This window comes from Dermacentor andersoni, chromosome 1, assembly GCF_023375885.2.
Source record: "Dermacentor andersoni chromosome 1, qqDerAnde1_hic_scaffold, whole genome shotgun sequence".
NCBI classification, from domain to species: Eukaryota; Metazoa; Arthropoda; class Arachnida; order Ixodida; family Ixodidae; genus Dermacentor; species Dermacentor andersoni.
The window spans coordinates 258,894,055-258,920,581 of NC_092814.1; the positions used below are offsets into that span (position 1 = coordinate 258,894,055).

General features: G+C 46.5%; 2 protein-coding genes across 2 annotated transcripts in view; one reads left to right on the top strand and one right to left on the bottom strand.

Moving 5' to 3' along the window:
* LOC129381120 (regulator of microtubule dynamics protein 1-like) overlaps positions 1–17,477 on the top strand; it is a 101,557-nt gene extending 84,080 nt beyond the window's left edge. Inside the window, exons 9-10 of the mRNA XM_055063700.2 lie at positions 2,125–2,228; positions 17,315–17,477. Coding sequence (XP_054919675.1) covers positions 2,125–2,228; positions 17,315–17,342 — 132 coding nt within the window. The 3' untranslated portion in view covers positions 17,343–17,477. The remainder of the gene's footprint in view (positions 1–2,124; positions 2,229–17,314) is intronic.
* A 141-nt stretch (positions 17,478–17,618) lies between these two features.
* Snrk (SNF related kinase) overlaps positions 17,619–26,527 on the bottom strand; it is a 30,091-nt gene continuing 21,182 nt past the window's right edge. The window contains exon 5 of the mRNA XM_050195854.3: positions 17,619–20,137. Coding sequence (XP_050051811.1) covers positions 18,994–20,137 — 1,144 coding nt within the window. The 3' untranslated portion in view covers positions 17,619–18,993. The remainder of the gene's footprint in view (positions 20,138–26,527) is intronic.

Below are 26,527 nucleotides of genomic sequence, written 5' to 3' on the forward strand. Positions count from 1 at the left end.
GGCGAACACATCCTAATAGGACACACATTTGGGACCCATCATTTTCTACTTACTGGAAGTGAACCTCCAACCTGTGGTAGATGTGATGAGAGGCTGACCATCCTCCACATGCTCCTTGAGTGTCAGGAAGCCGAAGCGGAGAGAAAGAAACATTTTCGTCTTGCATACCGTTATTACACCCCTCTTCACCCGGCTATGTTTCTTGGTAAGGCAATCCTCAGTTTCTTAAGTGACAATTCTCCTACATGTTACAAGCCCATTAAATTCGTGGAATGAATGAATGAATGAACTTTATTCCCCCTTTTAAGAGAGGGGAGGGGCCGGGGGGGGAGAGAGGGAGGTCCAAGTACTCCAGTCCCAGCAGGCGTCCGTCACCACATTATGTGGCTAGAAGTACGTCTACCAGTCGTGGTAGGCCTCCACTACCTCCTCAGCCCACCTCAGGACTCGGTCCTGTAGGGTGGGATCGGAGCTGCGCAGGGCAGTCTCCCACAGATCCTCGCTACTAATTAATGATTTGAGCGTGCGGGGGGGAGTTTTGATGGGGCATTGCCACATGATATGGGAGAGATCTGCAATCGGGACAGGGCAAAAGCGACACTTGGGTGTCGGGTATGTGGCGGGAAAGAATAAGTGCAAAGTGCGCGGGGTAAGAAAAGTGCGAGTTTGTAGTTGTCGCCACAGTATTTCTCTCTGGCGCGTTCTAGGCACAGAAAGAGGTGGATACATAAGGCGTTGGTGTCTGTAATGTGTGCAAATTTCATGGAATGTGACGAGTGTGTCTTTATTGGTGTGTTGTTGGGAGTCATGGGGTTCTAGATTTAGGCCCATATTTGCGGCCACTCGGTCCGTGAATCCTCGAGCAGCGGCATGAGCCATTTCGTTGCCATGGAGTCCTTGATGTGCTGGAGTCCATACGAGAGCGATGTCGTTTTCTGGTGGGTGAGCTATAAGTAGAGAGTGCGTGAGATTGTTAATGTAGCCGTTACTGAAGTTCTGGATAGCAGTCTTAGTCACAAATGATGACGTCGCAATCTGGTAGCCCTGATGCGAGTGCAATGGCGGCCTCTTCCGCGTCGCCCGCCGAGGTGGTCTTGATTGAGGCTGAACAAACAGTGTTGCCCTGGTTGTCTACGACCGCTAGAGCATAACGATGTTTACTGGTGTAGGCTGCAGCGTCCACATAGTAGACTCCTTCAGCCTGTCCATAGCTGCGTTGTAGCGCCTTGGCTCGAAGCTTGCGACGTTTGATGTGAAATTCTGGGTGCATGTTTCTGGGTAGGGGCTGGATGTGGTATTGGCCGTGTATGTTCGGAGGAAGTTGATGTCGCTTGCTCTCGTTGAATGGTGGTGCATGATGAAGTTGTCTCAGGATCTCACGCCCAGCTTCAGTGGTGGTGAGTCTGTGGTATTGCGATGATAGATGTGCTTCGGTTAATTCTTGAAGGGTATTTATTGTGGCCGTGGCCATCACCCTTTGTGTGGAAGCTCCAATTGGAACACCAAGAGCGACTTTGTGTATCTTGCGGATCAAGCAATTCACAGTATCCTCTTCCTGCCTAGAGAGGGAGAGATACGGTAGTGCGAAGGTGATTTTGCTTAAGACAAAAGCCTTGATTAGCTGCATTAGCTCCTTCTCTCGAAGCCCTCCGTGTTTGTTGGAAATCCTCCCTATCAGGCGGAGCGTATTATCTACCGTTGTTTGTAGTGCTTGCAAGGTATGCTGATTTGTTCGTAGAGCATCCTTGTTCCAGAGGATGCCGCTGCGATAATTGTTTTGCATAGCACATGCCTCCAGGCCTTTGTGTTTCAAGGGCTCTAAGGAGGCAGTAGTTCTCTAGCCAATCTGATAACCTGCTATATTTTACACATCGTATTATTCTTTTGAAATGCATCTTCATAGTACACGTCATACGTCATCGCCATAATCTTATACAGATTTTACGCACTTTAGAGCAACTATTTTTAAGGCCCCTTTACAGCCACGTCACGCCAACTTCATAGAACTCATAACTACACTGCGAACTTATTGCCACGGACATGGCACTCTTTGGCCATACTTGGCTCTTGCGCCAATAAAGATCAAACATTCATTCATTTTTTCTTATTGCATGGTGTTTTAAGAGGGAGACGGAAAACCGAAACGAAATCGAGCTGGTGGGCGACGCCGGATGCTGTCGAAGCGAAATGCGATGCCTACATCGTGCCGCCTGCAGCAGGGAACTGCGGTGCGTTTGGATTATCGCCTACTAAAAGCATGCAGTGGCACTACCAGTGGTGCAACGCACCACGACCTGTAAAACATATAGGTGAAGATGCTTAGGTTTGGCGGCGATAGCTGTGAATGCGGCTTGCAACGGCCCCGGCGGAGAGTGTTTGGTACCGGAACTAGAAACCGCCCCATCGTTTTCACGTGAGATGGGCGGCTATATACTGTTCTCGATCACGTGCGCCTCACGCATTTTCTTGTTTACATGGGATCTAGCGGCAGGAAAACGTATACGGTCCCAGTCTGCAGCAGGGAACGGCGCCGAGTTTCGATTATCACCTATTAAAAGCGTGCGCTACGCTCCTTACGGCACCACGCGCTGTGAAACAAATAGGCGAAGATGCTTATCGCAATATGATTGGCGGTGATAGCTGTGAATGCCGCATGCAACGAACCCGGAGAAGATTTGCTGGTACCGAAATGAGAAACTGCGTGCAGGCGTTCTCACGCAAGACAGGCGGGCGAGTATTACGGTGAAGCTGCCACGCTGGGCAGCTATATATTTCCCTCGATCTTGGGCACCTCGTATATTTTGTTTACAAGGGATCGAGCGGCCAGAAAATGTTTCATGCGATAGGAGTTTGGCGACGTACTGAACGTTGGTGCCGAAAAATTTTTTTTACCGGGAACTTATGAACAGGTAAAAAATGCGCTCAACTCTATTGTGTGATTTTTTGTGATCTCAATTGCGAACGTTGGTGCCGGGAAAACTTCCGTAACAGGAACGTATCAATGAGGTTCTGCTGTATATTGTCCTCAAGGCGTTGATTACTGCGGAACCAATGCCTTGTCAGCTCTGTCAGCTTGTCGCCTTGTTCAGCCCAGGCACTCATCCGTGCCTTAAATATTTGTGCAAAGGTTCCATACAGCATGCTTGTCACAGTAAGTGGTCTGCAGTCTCTCACCAGTCCTGCGTCCCCACCCTTCTAGATGACTCATCCACATAGGCAATCCTCAGGAATTCGCTCACCTGACATGATGTCCGAGATGATGTTGGTTTTTACACAGTGGACTGGGTCGCAGATCTGTACTGCAGGAGGTCATCTACTAGTTCCCGTGGGCAGATGCACTGCTCGAGTAAATATTTGCGGATTTACGTACGTCAGGGTCTTCATTATTCTGCCCAGTTGCTCGAGGGAATTGATACTCCGCATGGACTTTCTACATGCAAATGGCACCATAATTAACCTGGAAAAATCGAGTGCGACATTCTCTATGGTAAAAGCCATAGCAAGCGATGCTGGCAACGAGAACCACATCGAAAACGGCTTGTGCATTGTCGATGACAGCATAACGGTACCACCAAGAAGCAGCCTACTGACCGTGGTAACATGCGACACATTCGACAACTCTGAGGGTATTGCCAAGGCAAACATTCCATTAATGCTTGAACGGAACATCTGCATTGCACGGGGCCCCATCCAGCTTGAGAACGGACACTCATTAGTCCTGCTGACCCCACTTCAGCAACGAGTATCGGCACTTGCCACAAGGTGCAGCTGTCGCTTTCCTCCATGAAATTGCTGTCCTCACGGATGTCGCCTCACTCGGAACTGCTTCGCCTACTTCATAGGAAGTGGTCAACCTGAGCAGTCGCATTCAGATTAACTCTGGCTTATCGGAACAACAGAAACAGCAACTATTCGACCTTGTCAATGACTTCTCTGCCTGCTTCTCTACTGAGTCTAAAGTATGGCACACCTCAGTTACGAAACATCGCATTCCTACGGACGAGTCAGCACACTCCATTCGTCAAGATCCGTATTGCGTTCCGCCTATGCAAAAGGAGGTGATAAAGCGGCAGGTTCAAGACATGATCAGTGATGACGTGAGCCGTCCACAAGTCCATGGGCGTCCCCCGTCGTGTTAGTTAACCCTTTGAGGGTCGATTTCTTTATTGCAGATTCCAATTCTTCTTTGGGACCTATTTCGAAAAAATTTACCCTAAGTTTTCTAGGGTGACCGTAAAGTGAGAAAAAAATATTTCGCGTTGGTATATATTGTTAAGAACGGCCAGCTGCAGTGCAAGTTTTGCCAACCAGTTGCGACTGTGGAGGCAACATTCCGGGAGCGTCGCCGCGCACCTCTAGCCACGACGTGACTAAGTCGACTGTGTGTGAACAATACGTGCGTCCTCGACTCTCCGTCGCTGGAGCCGAGTTTGACGAAGTCGCCATTGTAACTAAACGGGCTCGGTGGACTAGCTATTGTTACTGAGCCGTGGGAACGTCTACTGACACCCCTTCCCACGCGCCGACCAAGATGCCAGACACTGGGCGGCTGGTGGGCACGCTGCAGTTCGGGGAATAAATGCCCCTACGGTGCCGGGTCGTCTCCCCTACGGTGCTTCGTCTCCCCTACGGTGCCTGGTCAACTCGCCTACGGTGCTTGGATGGCAGTTCCCGTCAGCTGGGTATCGGGGGAGGACAGAGTGTTTAAAAACCGCTGTTGTGCGGCTGCTCAGGACACTCTCTCTCAAGCAGTCATGTTAGACTGATGCACTTTCTCAAGCAGTCATGTTAGACTGATGTACTTTCTCAGACAGTCACGTTCGACTGATATAAATACTGTAAATAAACCCATATTCCTCGTTCTCGATGAGAAGCAGTCCTTCCCTTCATCAACGTCCTCAGCGTGGATAAGTTGGACGACGCCATGGGCCAGCTACCTTCTAATTCATGCCCGACTCCAATCTTGACAACGGATCATGAGCGATGGGATTTAACACCCAATCATAACAATATGTACTGTTTATTCATGAATAACAACAATAAGAAAAGGAAATAAACTTATAATTAAAATTTTGATGCATTGTTATAGTTCTAAGCGCACGCACGAGAATATTTCGCAACTCTCAAATGTTTCTGCTCTTCCACTAATATTTACGTCCATAGCATAATTGAACTGTGTAGGTGACTGCACTCAAGCAAACTGTGTGGTTGTGTGCCTTTCAAAAAGGCAAAACATGTGACAAACTTCCGTTAATCTTCATCTATCGATCGATCTCATCTCCATCTTTTCGCCAACCAGAGTCAATTAGTTTTTCGAGAGTCTCCAAAAAAGAAAAGGAAATGCATGCATGGCGGCATCCATCCTACGCACACCTCTTAAACGAGCGAGAAATAGGCAGTCGCCCTTTGAGTGATTAGTAACAAGATAGCCATCAGTTTTCCAAGCGTAAAAAGCCGAAACCGTCCGCGGAACCACACCCGAACCTCCGCCCGCCCGCCAATCGAACATACATCGAACAGCTTACATCGAACAAAAATAGCAGCGACTTCCGATATATTGAACGTCAAGCGGCGGAACAGTGCCCCCAGAAGTTGGCTTTCCCTCGCGGTAGCAGGGAAACCCGGCGGCAGCGCTACATCCAACCACTCTCCCTACCGTGACCGCATTGCCTCGGGCAAGCTGTCAACACCCCCTTGCAAAAATGATCCTGGCCCGCCCGCAGCGCTTGCTCAGACAGCCAATCAGAAGCTCTTGTGCCCTCGTCGTGCAAGATGGCGAAAGTGCGAATTGTGTCGCTGCTTTTCTGGTTCATTGTGTTTGCGCCTTGTGGGCCTTGTCCCGCAGTGTTGCCGCGATGAAGCAGCAGAATTCTGCTTTCATTGTAAAGCTCGTAATCGTAAATCGGGTCTAATACGATGAGAAGTCGGATGTCCCCGCAGCGTGCAAGATTCCAAGGAGCACTCTCAGCACGATTGGGGCTAAAGCGGCCAAACTCGCGACCCGGTGCCCATGGCGCCCGATGCGTACGCATGGCCGTGTACAAGTGGTACTTCACTTGTGCCAGTTTCCGCGTGCTCGGTGATGACTAAATTCTGATTAATGCGACGAAGCCGTTGCCGGTGTTGCCGATGTTTGGAACGAGCTGTCGGAATTTCCGGAAGCTGTTGATGAATCAACTGTGGAGGAGTTTGTGAGTGCAGATGGTGTCGCGACCACAGGAGAGCCCGAAAACGAGGACTACATCGCTGAGATCGTACCGAGCGCAAATGAAAGTGGGCGCAATGAGGAAAGCAACGACGGTCCTTTGCCCATGTCCTCCGAAGTGATTGGTGCGTTCGCACCAGTGCGGTGCTTCTGCGGGAATGCGGAAGGTTGTGGCCTCGGCTGCTCTGACTCCTTTTGACATGTGGGGAAGTGTATGTGTTGCAGGCAGTGAAATTGCCCAAGCAGAAGAAAATGCAGGACTAATTTATGCGAAACTAAGCTAGTTCCATCATTAAAGTGATTTTATAAATGGTATGGGCTTTTATGACATCGAATTATGCTCTATATCGAACTGATAGGCGTTTTTTTGTGAGTGCGATATAATCGGGTTCGACTGTAGTCTGAAATGGCAAACGTGCTTAGTCTACTTAGACGATGTTACGGTGTTTTCAAGAACGTTCGATGATCATCTAGAATGACTCAAGCACATACTCACTGCAATCAGCAAAGCAAATCTGACTATCAAGCCTGAGAATATTGATTTTGGCTTTCGGGAGCTCAAGTTTCTCGGACACGTAGTCAGCCCTCAGTGTTCAGCCTGACCCCGAGAAGCTAGCTGCCGTCGCAGAGTTTCCACGTCCAACTGACAAGAAGGCAGTTCGACACTTTTTAGGTCTCTGCACTTACTACCATCGTTTTGTCGAAGGATTTTCAAGGATCGTCGAACCATTAACGAGTTTAACACGCCAAGATGTACCCTTTGAGCGGGCAGACAAGCAACAAGCAGCCTTTATAGAATTGCGGAAGCGACTGCAAGCGGCCCCCGTACACGCGCATTTTGATGACAAGGCTCACACAGAAATCCACACAGACGCCAGCAATGTGGGGCTCGGTGCCGTACTCGTCCAGTGGCAAGACGGCGCCGAACAAGTAGTAGCCTACGCGAGCTGCAGTCTGACAAACGCAGAGGTAAACTATTACACGACTGAAAAGAAGTGTCTCACCATCGTTTGGGCCTTCAGCAAGTTCTGACCCTACCTGTACGGCTGACCTTTTCGAGTAGTAAGTGACCACCACTCACTGTGCTGGCTTGCAAATCTTGGGAACCCTTCAGGCCACGAGCCGAGATTGTCCACGTAGTACGGATCAAACCATACTACGCCCGCGAAGAAGTGTCCCTCTGATAAACTTTCTCCCACATCCTCTGTTGCTCTTTACTTCCTTCCTCTGATCAGCGACTGGGACGGTCCCTTTCAATTGGGGAGTAATGGCACGAAGTAACCTGTCCACTGACCTGATCCTGATCGCCAAATCCTGATCGCCAGAGAGAACACGACGAAGGGCCAGTTGTGCGCCAGGTTTTTTGGGTGTTGGCCATCATTAAAGAAGGCTGTTCTGTTCCGGCGAGCCTGTCTTAGTTATCTTTGTGACAATATCCACCAGCCGCTGCCTTGCTTTGTCTTCCCGGCACCTGAGCAGACCTGCCAGTATGCCATACAGCCCCTTGGCTGTGTGTACTCCAATATGTCTCACCGCCCTGTCAAGGGCTGGATGTGTTACTTGCCACTTGACATCGTTGCTAAGTTGATATTTCCTTATATGCTGCTCTTCAGTTCTATCTCTGGTTCGGCATTGTTGACATCGTACAGCTTGTGCATGTGGTCTGTTAGGTGCTTCTCAATGTCGGAGACCAGCTGTCCCATATCTTCGTGTCGAATTCGTGGTGTAGCAACCTTTCTGTCCAGTGATGAAACATATCCAGAACTTCCTGGCCCCATTGTGCCCATCCGCTGTGAACGACTGGAGTTGTCTGCTGTTGTGCTCAGCGACCTTCTGTTGAACGATTGCCTGCGCAGCCTGTTTGCAGAGTATTCCTACCAGGTTCGGAGAGATTCACTTGGAGAGAGGGTTGTCACTGCTTTTCGGTGCAGTCGGTTAGCCGCTTTATGCGCGTCCAATGCTTTCCATACTTCTTTTTCCTACCATCTCTTTCGCCACATCCCTCCATGCAAGTTAATACCAACTTCGTATTTCCCCCATTATGCGTCTCAGTTCCTGCATATACTCATTACACGTAGGAGATTTCGAGGTCTGGAAGCTGTTCTGAAATGGGCAGGACTCTCATAGTTTGCTTCTGGGAGAAATCTCTGCACAGGCTCTCCGCTTTCTCACTGTCTTTAGTACCATGCGGAGAATGACATGGTTAGCCTGATCTTATTGTGGTCACTGCCAATGCTGAATTCCCCCTCCACTCCACGTCAATGTTGACATTTTTCATTCGATGCGCCAATCAAGGCGGCACAAGTACATAGTCTATACAGGGGCCGTATTCTGTAGCGGTTCGCTTTGGAACCGGTTCCTTTTGGCTGTTGCCATTGGTCGGCGCTTCGTTGTCGTCATTCCTGGTGGGCGGGCGGGATGACAAATTTTGTTGACGTCACACAAGTTGCCAATCATCTGGAAAGGAACCGGTTCCCTGCTACGAGAGGAACCGCGGAGAAGTGGTTCGCTCGAGGGTCGCGCGCGGTGGCGAGCATGATGTCGAGGGTTGCTAGGGCAACCGTGGCTGCCGGCTAGTCTCGCGCCAGCTGACGAGCCGGCACCTAGAAGAGACGAGACAGAGACGGCAATGGCGGCTCCTTTGGTTGTGTTGCTGGCGAGCGCCGAAAGACAACGACGCGACGAGAGGCAACGACGCGACGCGTTCGGCATGGCCGAAGAAGAGTTTCAAAGGCATTTTAGGCTCTCCAAAGACATAGTGCGATGTCTTTGCGATGAGCTGGAAGAACATCTCGGGCCTCAAAGATTTCGTGGTGTCGACACTACGATGAAAGTGATGTGCGCGCGTCGGTTTTTTGCCACCGGGAGCTTTCCAGTGCGTCGGGAATGAAGAAGCGATTGCACTGTCGCAGCCTTCGATCAGCCGGATCATTATAGCCGTCGCCAAGGCCATTACGGTTGCGGGCAAAGAAAAAGGATGGGTTAGATTTCCATCCACGGCGCAACAGAAAGCCGTCGTCAGCTGCTGGCACAACACACACGACGCCTTTGCTAGGTAGGGGTGCACCTCGACAAATGAAACGAGTATTTCGTGCTGCCTCGCTGAAACATTAGGACCCAGCCGCCTGTTTTTGTGCGACGACATCGTTTCGGTTTCGGCACGCGAACAAGTCCAAAACATAAACAAAGCGAGGCAAGTTGTTTGCATAACGTATGGCACACCACCTAGCGACTAAATAAGAAAACAACACAAATAAAATTACAACTCCCAGTAGCCGTCTGCACCGCAAGCTCACATTTATTACTGAAAATTATATTTGCAAGTGTTTTGTACAAACCAATGTTTTTTTATCAAACCAGCAACATCCTTCAATTGCTATACCGTCCCCCAAGTACAAACAAAAATGATGACTTGATCTTCTGGCAGACAGCCGCTCGTTGATTGGTACCCCTCATGTCGCCCCGTTCCACTCTTTCTCCGAGTGACGTAATCCAGACGTAACAGCCGAAGTGAACCGGTTCCAAAGCGAACCGCTACAGAATACGGCCCCAGATACGGCTATTTTTAGCAGACCGTGTAAACTCTCGTTCGCAATCTGACCGAAGGTTTAACACTTCCAAGTTTAGCCTCCGTGCATACTGCTGCATTAGTTCGAAGTCCAGATAGCCATATATTTCTTGGGTGTGGCCTTTAATTAAAGTGTCCCATGATCATCACTTCTGTCATTTGCCCATCAAGGAGGACGTCCATCACTGGATGTCCTCCTTGATGCATTGCATAACTTCGACGTTCCCATCATGTTGTTCATTCGTCATCGTAAGGTGAACACACGATTGTAGGAATCCCCAAAATCGCTCCGTGGATCCACATGTGTTCACTGCACTGGCACTGTAGCTTCTCCCACTCTGCTCCATTCCTCCATAGGAAGCCAATGCCCCCGCCTGTGTGTGCTTGCCTTGTGCGGTTGTTGCGTGCTCACTGCCACATTGGGATAACCGGTGGCTTCTCCTGTCCATGAAGATGCGTCTCTGCTACTGCATACAGCTCTATGGTTTGAGTCTAGCGTCCTGTACAGCTGTTCCCATTTGCTTGGCTTCCTTGCTCCGTGCATGTCTGGGAAGCCAACATTCGTGGGTTCAGCCCTCATGTGATGACGGCGTCTGCAGTGTGCACACCTTCTTACTGGTTGGAGTCTTCGGAGTACATTTTGCGCCTGGGCAGCTGCTTCTTCATTCACATTTGAGCATCACTTTCCCTAGGGCTGCTAGAATCGGGGCAGTGGGGTTTCTTGCCCACTGCGTCAATTTCTGGGCTATGCTAGTTGGACATTGCCCTAAAAAAGAGCAAACTTGTGATCTAGGAGACAGCCAGCATCCTGTGCACTGTATGAGTGTACTTGTGGGTCACCCTCGATTCCCTTTCCCCCTGGCAGCACACTCTACTCGTGGCCCCAACTCATTGCACATCTGACTAAGACATTCATACCAGGTTTCATTTTCCTCATGGTTGGTTTCATTGCCTGGGATTATTTCTGGTATCCCGCTACTACAAAGAAATGTCCACTGCCTCTCGTTTTCTGTACCAATATGCTGGACTTCATGGCTTCAGGTATGTTCGAAATATCTGCTGCAGAATCCACTTTTGCAATAATCTCATGGACAGTGGCAGTCTCGTTCACCTGGTAGTGAACCAGCATGTTTCGTTTTACTGTGCGGAGGACCACATGTTTCAATCTGGCAGCACTCTTGTCTCCATAGCTGAATACATGACGCTCTTTCTTTTTGTCAAGTGCCGTGTTCTATTGGTATGCTGGAGCCAATGGAGTGGCATAGTGAAGATTTACTAGTCCCGCTGTTTTCTGCATCTGCCTTTACTGTTCCTTTTTCTTCCTTTTCTCTCTTGCCTAGCACAACCTTCCTTTCTTGTCCTCTTTGGATCTTCAGACCTTGCTTCCCATGGTCTTTCATATGTCTCTTGTCCGAGCTAAAATTGCTCCTAACCATAGAGATGGCCCTTCAATATTGCCATCTGTTGTTGCATGACCAGACACCAGGCCCAAACGTTGCTCCACCATGGCGCTGTCTTGGGATGGGTGATTGTCCACTGCCCTTGAGTCTGCGTCCAGAGGGGCTTTTTGAAGCTCTTCAACTTGCATGTAAAGAGCTACCCAGCAGTTTTTTTCCTCAGCCAGCTCTTTACTTAGCGCAAGTCTTTCATTCACACTGGTTTGGATGTGCTCTGTCAATTGCGTTGTGTTATTCAGGGCCAGGGTCCATTTCTCTTCCATCATATGCGTCATCTGCAAGAACTCCTCCTGGAGAAGCCTGAACCTTTCACAAGTGCTTGCAAAAGTAGGTCTGGGCTGTCTCCACTTCCTCAGTTCTCGTGAAAGTACATAGTACCCAGCTCGTGACATTTTCTTTCAACCATGACTTGGGAGTGATTTTCGCTTTCTTCTCTGGTTGCGTGATCTTGGCTTGTAGCGCGAAGTGAACACGGACACAGAAAGGAGCAGACAGGACGAGCGATAACTCTCAACTAAATTTTTATTAAAACGAAGAACATATATATAGGTGATTGCAAAAACCGCAGCATAAGAACATGACAAGGTAAAAAACATCAGTGAAACATATCAGGAGGTATGGAAGTCAAAGAAGGAAACAAAAAAAAAAAAGATTAGTTCAGAATAGTACAGGTATTGCGAAGGTACTGAAATTCACAATCTACAGAGACAACGATGCATGACTAACGCAAGTGTCTCCTAATCTTTTGATGTGGAATGCCTCGATAATTTCCCGTGTGGTTTGGCATTTGTGTCTGGAAAGAATTTTTGTGTCTTCAAAGAAAGGTTTACAACCACAATTGAAACAATGTGACGCTAAATGTGATGCATTAGGGTTGTTTAGTGAATGTTTGTATTCTTTTAGTCTAATGTTAATGCACCTGCCGCTCTGTCCAATGTAAGCTTTCCCGCACTCCAGTGGAATCCGATAAACTATACCGGTGTTGCAAGGCACTAAAGGGGACACATGTTTAACGCTGCAGTCATCTTTTCTTTTTTTGCCATCCTGTTCAAGTGTCCTATTTATCATAGGGCACATGTTAGACAACTTGTGAGGGGCCGAGAAAACTGTATTGACGTCATGCCTATTGGCCATGTTCCTTACACCATGGGATAATGTATGTATGTAGGGTACCACAGCAAACTTTGTTTCTTTTTTCTGTTTTTCTTGTTTCTTATTGGGGCTTTTTACCCATTTTAAACGTTTTTCGCAGGTTAGTGATAAAATATGCACGGCATAGCTAGCCTTTCCAAGCCTTTCTATCTGTTGTGAAAAACTTTGTTGCATATTGTGCGGACATGACTTAGTAATGGCAGACCTATGAGTTGAATCAGCTATCCCCTGTTTAACAAGTTTAGAATGACAAGAAGAGAATTCAAGCAGTGGCTTCTTAGCCCTAGGCGAATAATGCCAACAGCCATGCTCATCCTGGAACGTTAAGCACAGATCTAAAAACTGTAATTTGTTGCCCTGGATAAGCTCAAGCGTGAAACCTAGGCCCCCACCACATTCCCTAAAAACTTTTAAAATATCCGTAGCTTTCTTGGTGTAGTTATCGCGAGAACAAAACACCAGGTAGTCATCTATGTATCTAAACGCATGCACCGCCAATTCCTCAAGATTGTTTTTGTAGTTTTATATTGACGCGGCTTAGATAAATATCGCTCAAAACTGGCGCAACTTTTGAACCAATGCAAACTCCCGATTTTTGTACATACATAGAACTACCCCATTTTACAACGGTATTCCCTATGTAAAACAAGAAAAGTTCTAAAAAAAGATTCCACAGGCATCCCACAGTCCTGAGTAAACCAGAACTCATCATTGTTGAGCGTCACTGCTTCTTTAACACTACACAGTAGTTCCGATTGCGGAAGCGAATAAATAAGATCTTTTACATCAACACTGATCGCCGAGCATTTACCTGGATTATTTTCTGTTAGGAAGGCTACAATTTCTTCCGAATGTCTTATCAGGAAGGGGTCATTAAGATGAACTGAAGACAGTACATTATGCAAAAAAGTTGAGACAGTGTACTGCCACGTTCCTTTTTCAGAAATAATGGCTTGAAAAGGAACTTCCGGCTTATGAGTCTTAGCACTAAAAAATATGTCGAGGTGCAGACCCTTCGAATGTTTAACTCCCGACGCGAGGTGCTCCAGACCAAATTTCTCAAGCAAATCAATTGCAGTTTCCTTCACCTTCTTTAAAGTGGTAAGTTTTGGAAAAAATTTTTGTCAATAGCGGTTTTAGCTTTTTGTGCGTACAATTCTTCAGGAACAACAACAAAGAAACCTTCTTTGTCCGCAGTAACAAACCTAAGCGCATGCTTGACAAAAAAACTCGACACACCAGTTACGTTGTCTGACTTACTGGGCTGAGGTACAGTCCTCGCGATCACATCAAGGCATTCAGTCACACACCTTGGTCGAAAGTCTTCAGTGACCCAACGAGAAATGGATCTAGACAAGCTGACCTTTTCCGGAGGTGACAAATCAGGTTGACAGGCAAACAGGCCGTTGTAAAATGGGGTAGTTCTATGTGTGTACAAAAATCGGGAGTTTGCATTGGTTCAAAAGTTGCGCCAGTTTTGAGTTATATTTATCTAAGCCGCATGAATAGAAAACTACGAAACAATCTTAAGGAATTCGCGGTGCATGCGTTTAAATACGTAGATGACTACCTGGTGTTTTGTTCTCGCGATAACTACACCAGGAAAGCTACGGATATTTTAAAAGTTTTTAGGGAATGTGGTGGGGGCCTAGGTTTCACGCTTGAGCTTATCCAGGGCAACAAATTACAGTTTTTAGATCTGTGCTTAACGTTCCAGGATGAGCATGTCTGTTGGCATTATTCGCCTAGGGCTAAGAAGCCACTGCTTGAATTCTCTTCTTGTCATTCTAAACTTGTTAAACAGGGGATAGCTGATTCAACTCTTAGGTCTGCCATTACTAAGTCATGTCCGCACAATATGCAACAAAGTTTTTCACAACAGATAGAAAGGCTTGGAAAGGCTAGCTATCCCATGCATATTTTATCACTAACCTGCGAAAAACGTTTAAAATGGGTAAAAAGCCCCGGTAAGAAACAAGAAAAACAGAAAAAAGAAACAAAGTTTGCTGTGGTACCCTATATACATAGATTATCCCATGGTTTAAGGAACGTGGCCAATAGGTATGACGTCAATACAGGTTTCTCGGCCCCTCGCAAGTTGTCTAACATGTGCCCTATGATAAATGGGAAACTTGAACAGGATCGCAAAAAAAGAAAAGATGACCGCAGCGTTAAACATGTGTCCCCTTTAGTGCCTTGCAACACCGGTATAGTTTATCAGATTCCACTCGAGTGCGGGAAAGCTTACATTGGACAGAGCGGCAGGTGCATTAACATTAGACTAAAAGAATACAAACATTCACTAAACAACCTTAATGCATCACATTTAGCGTCACATTATTTCAATTGTGGTTGTAAACCTTTCTTTGAAGACACAAAAATTATTTTCAGACACAAATGCCAAATTCTACATCAAAAGATTAGGAGATACTTGCGTTAGCCATGCACCGTTGTCTCTGTTAGATTGCGAATTTCAGTACCTTCACAATACGTGCACTAATCTCAAGTAATCTTTTTTTGTTTCCTTCTTTGACTTCCATACCTCCTGATATGTTTAACTGATGTTTTTTACCTTGTCATGTTCTTATGCTGCGGTTTTTGCAATCACCTATATATATGTTCTTCGTTTTAATAAAAATTTAGTTGAGAGTTATCGCTCGTCCTGTCTGCTCCTTTCTGTGTCCGTGTTCACTTCGCGCTACAAGCCAAGATCATGTTACCGTACCAACTCGCCCAACTGTCTATCCTTTTGCATTACATCTCTGGCTGTGCACTGCTATTTTCCAGAACACTTGTCTAAATCAGCCTCCACAGATTCCATGCTTGTCGTCTTGTCTGTGTTCTGGCCCGCTTCATGAAGCAGGTCAGCCACATGAATCTCAGACATGGTCCTCATTAAGGGGCCAGTTGTGTGGGGTGTCAGGGTCATTTTTAACCTAGTGTAAGCCGCGTTTGACTCTGCACGGACACCCACTTATCTGTCGTCGCATAGCTACTGCAGTCTTTCGTTGGGAACCCCACTCGCGCATGTCCTCCGTGGATGCTGGCGCCATCTTTCGTCGGCGGATGGGCCCACTGCACGCCGATGCGGAGCGCTGCGTGTCAGTGCTGCCTCGGAGGCACCGGTTATGCTGAGGCCACTACGGCGAGACTGGTGCATTAGACTTAGACCACACTATGGCTCACTGATGCACTGTCACCACACATCGCTGCCAATTTGGTGGTCCCGGGGACTCCAATGAAATATTGACCCGTACACGGAGCATAGAGTTTGCTGACCAACGCTCATCGGTACATCGCATCACGCACACGGGCACACGTACACGCGGAGGGCAGGAAGGAAGGAATTAAACTTTATTGAAGACGAGGGGAGGGGGAGGTGGGAGTCTAGATCAGGCAGAAGGGGCTAGGGTGGCATCCATCTGGCCGCGACCTTTGCCACCCAGTCTTTCAGCCCGGCTTGGGCTTGAGGATTAGTAGATTTTAGTTACGAGTCAATGCCATGTGCGCGGCAAGGCAACGCCACCAACGTTGAGCGAAGTGGGTAGGCAGAGGCATGCCGGGTTGACCTCCTCTGGCTAAAGCTGGTTATTTATATTATGGTTGCTACGGGTTCTGTGTGCAGTATGGACCTACCAGGATACTCTTGTGATAACATCGTCCCTGCACACCGTATGCTGTATGTGTGAGTGAAAGCGTGCGATGGCAAGCTGACGATGGCAGCTCAATCTCGCACGCGCAAGGGAGGAAACTCAGTCTTGCATCACATGCGAGGCGCTGGAAGGGAGGGAATAGGCATTCTACCTTGGCGGCTGCTGTGTATAGCGCGGCAGCGCGAGCCCCATCTTGAAAGCGATCTGCGACGCAGACAGAGTCTAGGTGCACCGAGGGCGGATAGCTTCATGTGCGCTGTAGCACCCATATAGTTGTGCGTCACCCGAATTAACGACGTGAAACGTTACAAAATTTTTTTCTTGGCTCTCCCAACTGGCACCTTCACCTTATAATCGAATAAATTCAATAGGTTATTTTGAGGCCAGTGTTGTTACAACTGTTGCTGTCTGCAAAGTAATTGTATTACCACCACAGTAAAACAAAGGGGGAATCTGCTGTTGCTTAAACTGTTAGGGCTTGAGCTCAGTAAGGAGTCTGACATTTGTTCAAGGGTTGTAGCAGCAGAAATTGTGGGACACATACACAGAAAGGAACAAACAGACGTGGACTTCGCTGCGCTGCGTTCCTTTCTATGTCCACAATCCTCGAATAACGAATCGACTAGCTCAAACACCCTTTTGACTGACATTTGTGTTAGTAAAAATGCTTATTTTCTATCTTCTTGATGTCTGCCGTCAGTCTGCATTCTTGGAACAGTACTTCAGAAACTTTCAACATTGTCAGACCCTTCCTTAAATAACAGGTGCATTTTTGCAAGTACTGTTTATTTACATTATAGGCAAAACAATGTGTGGAGGACACACCAAGTTTGGAGTTATAGCTGCGAAACTCATTTGCAGAACATTGTAGTTGTGATAGTGCCCCAAATAATTACATTAAAAATTTTCACCAGAAAGGCTGTGTTTGTGCAGGCAGTTGCACAGATCTGTAGAACAAAAACTGTGTGTTTCTTTTTATCAGGGTCTTCTGCATGTTAGCTGGAACAAAGCAAATGCCAAGCTTAAAGCATGCTTTGATTTCACTCTTGCAGTGTGCTAGTGAACGAGTTTGTGTTTAATCTCTGTATATTTCAGGAAGATAATTTATGCATGGCTGCAATTTTCTTATTGTTCATAGCGCCACATGGACCTGTATGTGGATGCTAAGAGAGTCGCTTGTTTTGAAACTTGGTCTTTTACGTTTTACTGTAGATCTGACCAGGTCATGTTCCTTGACATCAGAATTTGATATTTCATTTTAACACTTTCTTTTTTGCAGGTGTCTGAAGAGGCCCAGCAGTCATTGAGAAAGTTGGGCATGTCATAATTCTGCACTTTCTTGCCTTGTCACGGCCTGGAATGTGTTCTGAAGAAACATGCAGTATTAAGTTTGGCTATAGTGTTCCAAGATTATGAAATAAAGACCAAGTATTGTTTAACAACCTTTTGTTTTTACTAAAACAACTCTACATTTACATTTTTCACAGTTATTGCTAAAGTTGTAATCTTGTTTTTTGTGTGTGTTGTGTTGGTTGTAGGAGAGAGGCACCTGCACACACAATACACCTATAGAGACAACACAATTGAAACACCAGAGCACAGTGCCTATTTCACACTCTCCTTGTTACATGACATGGTTCTGAGAACACACAAGATGCATGACTTTACACCACAAACAGTGGGAAGGGGCAGAGAGTGCATACAGTGGTAAGCTTGCCTTAGACAACCTAGTATGTACATGCACTCACGTTGCGCCCTTTAGAAAACGAAGCACAAGCCACTTTTGGGTCAACTCGTGTTCATTTTAAATGCACAAGCAGCAACCACAGCAGCAAACAATCGTACCAGGGCCACTCGAATTCTCCATTCAGGAACAATGTGTGGTGGCGCATTGCCTTTGCACTCATCTTCCAAACCACTTCCTTGCTAAAAAGCTCTAAAACCACTAGTGATGGCCGAACCTTTCAGGCTGTGCCAAGTGACACATCAAATGTGGCTGGGACATCAAAAAAGACACCAGTGCCTGCACTGCGACCAGAACTTTTAAACAGCATTACACAATAGCTATGTTTTTTTTTTTTTTTTGTAAATTGAACAGTTGCACAATAACAGAAGCCCACACACGTTGAACATAACTTCCACATATCTGTGTGAATGAGGAATGTGACACAAACACCTTTGAACTTCCACCACTATGCCTACAACTTTGGTGTACAGCATCACTAAGGTTACAGTGAGTAAATAAGGAAAGAGGACAACTTTTTGTACTAAGAACTTGCTTTGTTTTGACCATATGTCTACTTTGTTGTGCTGTTCGTAGGGTATCCTCTCCCCCCTGTATGCCATATGTCGGTCTGTGTGGCAAGCTCAAAGGAGCTACACATTCCATTTCAAAGCAACAGCCTCCCTCCACGGAAGAAGACACGATTATGTGGTGAATACAGTGACCAGTGAAAGTGCACTAGCGTTCGAATGCATGACAAGGAAGTGTTAATACTTTTCCATGAGGAATACCAGCTTAATAAGCTTCTAGTTGCTAGCAGCTCTTGCAGCCAAATAAAATGCAACAGAAAACAGATGGCAGTTCTTTAGAAGCATTGTTACTTTTCTTGAATAAGCCATGCACAACTATTAAAGCTTTGGTGGTGCTGGTTTGTGATATCGATTGCACTATAGCCTTTCCATAATTTATGAAGCAAAAGTAATGTTCTAGTTTGCATTCAGTAACTGAATAAGTGGTGGCTATCAAGTGTGCCCATAAGACAAATTGCTTTCAAAGGAAATGAAAGCTGTCTAAGTAATGCCTGTGAGCCTCTCTCTGGCTCTCTGCAAAAGGGTAACAACAGCTAATTATGGAAGAAACAGTCGTGGCATGGTCCCCCCAGGAATGTGATCCACCTACTGAGGATGGCTCTGAGTATTCTCGGTTCTGGGAGATTGTCACGGAAGCATTTCCCTTCAACAAAGTGTGCAGCACTTGGACGCAAGTTTCACATCTACTACCCCTGACTGGCTTTTGCTGCGGCCTTTTCGGAATCCATTTTGGTTGATGTCCAATTGGGGCTTCAGTGCTCCTGCCCCTGCATTGTTGGAGGCACTACTTCGACTTCCATTGGGGACTAGCTTGGCAAGGCTGCTTCCAAGGCGTGACCGGCTGCTTCGCATCTCATCACGGCTTGACTTACGCCCAAGGCAGCTTAGTCCTGCAGCAAGGCTGAAGCTGTTAGAGATTCGTGGAGCATCCGCTGACGCCATTTCTTCTACGAGGACTACATCGGCACACTGGACAGCTGAAGAAGATGCACCCTCATCACTTTTATGTGCAGGAGATTCCTCCACTGTCAAGTCTCCGCAAGAAACGGAGTTAGTGAGCCGTGGGGCTGGATCTGGTAGAATGTCCAAGCTATCTGTGCTGTCTGCCGAGTACCCCTCATCATGTGCGTGGGGTGATGGAAGAACGCTGCCTGATGGGCTTCCCTGGAGTGGTGTGTCGCCTTTTGCTGTGGGAAGATGGCGGCGTTTGTCGCCTTCCTCATCATCAGAGCTACTGCAGCTTGTTGTTCGATTGCGGCCTGCTGCATGCACACGCAGCTTGCCCACTCCTGGTCTCACACGAATGTCACCTGCGCCACCCAGCAATTGCGGGGAGCTCTTTACAGCATGAAGACGCCGACCCGGAATGCAGCGCAGCCGCACTGTGGGTGATTGTCGTTGTGGGCCTCCATCAAGCATTGGTGGAGAAGGTCCACTGGGGGCTGTGGGCAGGGAAAGGACAGGCCGCACAGCTCGGTCATCAGACTCCGTTGATTCGCTTTCCTCTGAGAAAACTGCACCTCGGATGGGTGGCGAATGGGAAGGGGCAAGAGAAGACAGGTCATCTTCTTCTCGCACTATGCTGCACTTCCGCCCCAGTGGCAGACTGGACCTTGGCACAGCCAGGGAAGAGTCATCTTCAAGAGGGCCTGCGCACACACTGAGCAGCGAAGTGAGAGGGTGGCCCACAGAAGGATCCAGCGCAATACTTGGCAAGCCACCAGGGGAAACCAGCACTTGGGCCACATTAGGCCGCTCTTGTGCAGGGGATGGGGTCGCCGAGGACACACTGCACAAAGAAACCTGTAGTGAGCTTGGCACTGCCTAAAATATTTGTCAGGTTAGAACAATATAGCACTGCAAAACTGTTGCATGAGCCTGCAATGTCAATGCAGTCTGACAGATGAAAATACATTAAAAAAGTAATATCACTACAACATGGCAATCTAATTCAAATACAGTAGAATCTCGTTTAACTCCCAGAACCTCAAGGGATCAGAGAAATACGGTACAATTAACAGGAGTTCGTTTACTGAAAGAATGTGCAGAGGTGTAGCACTATATCACCTGTTAGACATGTTAAGCATAAAGACACGAGTGTAGCAGCTAGTTTGTCTCGTGGTTTAAGCAGAGTAGGCAACTTCTGGATGCACTAGGCTCCACTAGTTTTGATATAGACGAGGCACTGGCGACATATCAAAGCAAAGACACTGCACTTGCTGCTAGACTAGGTGGCTGAATTAGCACGAGGTCGTGCTGGTGGAGTTAAAATTATTGAATGCCGCGCTGCGCTTAAAGTGTCCCAAAGTTTGTCATTCTCATTCTGGTCATATATCGGGCGAATGGCGGTGCTGTCAAGACTGCACATGCTATGCATTAAATATTTATCAATTTTTGATTGCTTGAGTCTTTGTGACTGCTTTTTAAGGATGGCTTTCTGCGTAGAAGACCGGTGTCATAAAATAAAAATGAGATTATGGCTTTGTCTGCAAAAAAAATATAGAGCTTGCTTTTGCTGTTCCATTTCCTTAGAGTTATATTATTTACGATTAGTTGTTTTGCATTACCCAAATTCAGATCCAACCAATATAGAGGCTGTTCTGTTTAACCAGCAATTCCGTTTAATCAATTTAAGTTTAGATGTACATCAGCATATCATGGATTCATGCTTCAAATTACCCTTAAGCATAGAAGGCTACTATGCCTCGTTAATTAAAAAGTGCACTCATATTTATGGCTGCAGTGCATAACATTACCCTTGTAGGCTGCATATGGTATTGTTGAACTTGCTGTCACTACTGTTAAACGGACACTAAAGGCAAATATCAAGTCAACGTGGACTTAAAATACCATTCCAGAGACTTAATTAAAAAGAAATTCACATGTGAAGCGTCTGCATACCTTTACGCAATGCAAATTGCCTGCCTCCGAGCAGGGAGTCGCAACTTTCCATGCAATATCACTGCCCTTTACTTCCACTGGTGAGGAAAAACGGTGCTTGACAGCTAGCACTAGGGTTGCGTTCACAAAAACGCGGTCAGAAACCGAGCCAATACAGCCAACAGTGCAAAAGAGGAAGCATTGCGCGCACATGGATTACGTAAAAAAAAATTGAGCGGCACAGCTTGCAGTGTCGAGTTGCCACTATACGAGGGTTGATCCAGAAATAAGGTTCCCAAAGAGCTCCAAGCCACACTGGAAGGTGCGAGACGAAATCTGGCAACACTGCTGCGCGCGGCTACTCCCCCACTCTCTATTCCCCCCAGCCAAGCTTCGCTGCACCACTCATTCTTGGCTCAGCAGCCATCCGATATGGAGGTTCCCAAAATTGATCCCACCAAGTGTGAGATTCGTTCCGTAATTCACTTTTTGCCCACCAAAGGGACTCCACCCGTGCGCATTCGTCAGTTGACAGAGGTGTATGGCGACAAGTGTATGTCCATTCAAAACATACGAAAGTGGTGTAGGGAGTTTAGTGCCAGTCGGAAGGAAGTCCATGATAGAAGAACGAAGTGGAAGACCATCAGTTTTGGAGGCGGTTATCGAGATGGTCCAACGCGAACTGCTTCAAAACAGGAGGATCACTGTCCGTGAACTTGTTGCTCAGATTCCTGGGAGTTCTTACAGTACAATGGAAAGAGCTCTGACTGAAAAATTGGGGTATCACAAGTGTTGTGCTCGATGGGTACTGCGGCTACTGACATCAGACCACAAGGAGAAATGCCTTGACTGTGCTCGCCAGTTTCTTCAAAAGTGTCGTGAAGATAAGGAAGGATTGTTGGACTCCATTGTTATGGGAGACGAAACGTGGGTGTTTCATTTCACTCCCGAAACGAAACAAAAATCCACACAGTGGTGCCCCAGTCACCAGTTGCAAAGAAGGTCGAACAAAGTCCTGCTGGAGGCAAAGTCATGGCCAGCGTTTTTTGGGATGGTAAGGGAATACTGCTGATCGATTGCATGGAACGTGGGACAACAATCAGTTATTGTGCAACACTAAGAAAACTCGAGCGAGCTATCCAGAACCGCCGGCGAGGACGACTGGCAGCCAGTGTAACGCTGCTTCACGACAACATCTGACCTCACGTCTCCCGTCAAACCCAGGAACTTTTGACAAACTTTGGGTGGACTGTTATGCCTCACCCACCGTACAGTCCAGACCTCGCGCCTAGTGATTATCACTTGTTCCCGAAGTTAAAGTAACATTTGAGTGGCCAACACTTCCAGAGCGACGATGAAGCGAAAGAAGAGGTGAAACGTTTCCTCAACGGGTTGGTGGCAGAGTTCTACGACATTGGGACATAAATTGGAGCACCGTCTACAAAAATGCATTGAACAAGATGGCGATTATGTAGAAGCATAAAGAAAATTTTCATCTTTCCAATCGAGTAAATTTCTATGATAATAAATAATGTCTATGTCTAAAATTGATGGGAACCTTATTTCTGGATCAACCCTTTTACATTGGTTCCAGCGGCAGGTGGTGGTGCTACATGGATGTGTTCGAATATCTGAATAATCGATTGGTGACTGTGTTTTTACTACCAGAATAAAACCTTTGAGGCACATGCAATAATATTTATTGGTATAACTGATAGCGAGTTGGATCCCACATTTTTGGTTTCATTTAAGCAGAATACTCCAATGAGATAAAGCATTGTTTTGATCGGCCTCCAGGAGTACTGCTCTGCAGAGCTAATTCAGCCCGCTGCAGGTGCTTCGATCGACCCACGCTGGTGACGCCCTTCAGAGAACCACCGAGGACGACAGCGGTAACCGACCATGAACATCCTTCGGAGAACTGGAGACTACGGCAGCGTTAATCCACCATGCGCCTCATTCGGAGAATCGGCGACGGCAGCAGGGCTGGCCACGTTTGGCGCCCCATGTATTGTTGGTTGAATTGCCGGGTCTTCATGGTCTCTCTGCAGCAAGAACTTCCCTAACAAAAGGGTGCTTTGTGATACGTTTTCCTCGGGCCCCAGGATTCGTCGCAGTCTGCTGACACTCGTGGCGACTACAGGAGAAAGGCAGCTCTGGAATTTAGAGGCGCCGGCTGGGGTCAGGCGTGACCACCTGGCTACGAGGACGCGCTCAACTCGGGTTCTGGAAATCCAAAGTGTGCACGTGTGTGTGTGTGAGCCCTCCTCCTGCAAAAAGGCGGGTCAACTTCGATGACGTTTGACGCTACGAATTGGCGGTGAGCTGCCGTTTCCCTCACCTAAGGATCTAGGGAGAACGGAGTGTTTATAAGCAGCTGATTGTCGGCTGCTAGGGTGTGCTCGTCATCGTGCTCGTGAGCTGCGTGCTCTGTGATTGTGCTCAGGAGCTGTGTGCTCGTATGCTGTAAGCTTCGTCTTGCAGGCTCCATTTGGGAGCCACGCTCGAATGTATCGAATGTATCCCCTGTTTGAATGTAAATATCTGTAAATAAACCCTGTACGCCTAGTTCCTCCCAAGTTCCTCCCTACGACACGACCTCCAACCCTTACAACTGGTGGCAGCGGCGAGATCGTCCGACAACTCTAATAGCATGACAAACTAAATATTATATTACATACGCTAATTCCTTATATCTGCATTCGTTATATCAAGGTTCGGCTATTCCGTAATATGATATGTGGTGCTGTAGTGTTATTACACTTGGTTCCTTCAATGAACACGGCACTCTACATGCAGCTGGTGACTTTTTCCTGTGTTCCACTAGTGTCATTGTCACGGTGCGCCAGACATACCAACGATCACCTTTCAGTCATTCACTTACAAGCTCCTCTATCGAACGTCGAGTTCTGAATGGTACTATTGCATGTAAATGTAAAGTTGCCGATTGGTACAGGTTATTTTATTGCAGTTGGACCGCAGGCGACAAAAACAGTTCTAGGTAGCCATTATATATGCTAATCTATGGCCCGTAAGCCATGTGAAACTTTTGTCCAGTCCATGTTAAACAAAAACAAAAAAAAAACCTGCATGGTAGCCTATATAGTGGCCACATAGCGGATATGATGTTGCACTGCTTAGCTCGACTTCATGGATTCAAACCAGGTCGCAGAATTCCATGGGAATGAAATGGAAAAACACTCGTGTATTTCTGTCTAGGTACACATTAAAAAACCCCAGGTGGTGAGAACTGAACAGAGTCCTCACAATCGTATCGCCAGACATAAAACACCAGAATTTGCTTAATTAAAAAAAAAAGATGTAGCTGCGTCCTTCGGCTTTGCTGTACAGGTGTAAATGGAAGAAATTATTCTCGAGTCTGGTTTTTGATGAAACCATGTTACGCTTATCTTATATTTCAAACCTAAATGTAAAAGGATGCAGCTTCTGCATTATGAACGGTTGCTTTCAGTTATGCTGTGCACTATCATAAGGACAATAATGAAGCAATGAAAGAAATGGCATACCTCACATACACATAGAGATATTTGTAAATCTGCTGTGTTCGTTGAAGATAAGTGCGGTACCACATTGGGCACCCAGTTTTAATGGGTTGAAGACATGGTGAGACTGTCAAAAAAGTGTTTTCCTTGCCTGAATCAAGTTAGCAGATTTAGAGGCTGCCCCAAAACGGAGCATTTGTATTGAATGACAGATAGGAACTTGTTCACCTGTCATTACCGATTAGCACCCATGCGTTACTTCTCTCGGGAACTGGTGCGCCTCTGCGCAACAGCCACGACTCTCCAGCAGCACAGTCATTCGGAATAAGAGTCCTCACTTGCATCGGCCTCTCACCTTCAAGACTTCAAATGTGCTGTTATGCATTACATTCCAACGGAAACGGCTATTTGATAATTTTTCATAGTGAATTCGGAAGTCGAATACAATTTGAGTAGGAAATACCATTTTATTAGACCATACGTTTCTACTTCATTTCTCCTGCTGGCACGCTGAAAGAGATTGCACTGGTAAAGACTTCCCGGTCTCCCCAATTTGGGCTGAGTCCATAGGCAATATCTATTTCCTAACACTGTTGTTCGTATTGACATCCAGTAATTGCCTTGATTCCTTTTTCAGAAAGTTGATTGGTTTACCTGGGGCTGGTGCAGCTTTTAAAAGAAACACACTTATTCCGGCCGGAAGTTTTCACTTTTTCAATCAGTGCATTTAGAATATTTGATAATCATTCTATTAGATATGTGTAGTGAATACAGTCGAACCGGCTATATAGAACTTGCAAGAAAATGCCTATCAGTTCGATATAGGGCATAATATAGGGCGCAAGTAGGTAATATACAGGGTTACGTTCCAGCAAATTTCGTTGACGCGGTATTCTAGTACAGCAACGTTTCGTTGTTGAGAGGTACAAAATGCATTAAATCCTATGGGCGTTCACCGGGGATATGAAAATATTTCGTTGTGAGAATTTCATAGTCGTGGGATTTCATTATTGCGGGTTTCAACTGTAGTAGGAATGAAAGGCTAAATTTGGGTTCATATATTAGCTTGAAAAAACTCAATACTATAACAAACCACAAGGTTGTTTAAAGCCAGAAGGACAAAGTTTAGGCAAATCCACACATACTAGACGCCCACCATTACCATGCTATAGGCTACAAACCATATGCTCACTGGTTTGATCCGAAGTACACTTGCACAGATATGTTTTCTATTTTTCCTTTACGTTACGTCACAAGAAAGAAGCACACATTAATTAACTCAAACCATTTCCTAGCTCATGACTGCTGTCCACAGTGATACAGCCAAAATTGTTTGCTGTAGGCGCACAAGCAGCACAATGTTCAAACAGAGGTCATGGCTTTTGCAAATACTCATGTATTTCTCAGACATGGTATGACTTTCTTTATCATCAAAAGACCTTTGTTTTTTTTGCATACAGTCTACAATTGAGCAAAAAAAGTTCATAAAATTATTTCATTAATGTGCCGTAGCTCTTTTTCAGGTAGTTCTATGGACTGTATCAATTGATGACTACAACTTTAATTTTGATCAGATTGGCCTTCATTATGAGTGTCGCACGTACTAAATTGATTAAAAATTAAATCATGGCGATTTACATGTCAAAACCACAATCCGATCAGGAGGTACACTGTAATAGGAGACTCCAGAATAATTTTGACCACTTGGACTTTTTGAAGTTCACCCAAAGCACAGTACACAAGCATTTTTGCATCCTGCCTGCATCCTGCCCCCATCGAAAATCGGCTGCCATGGC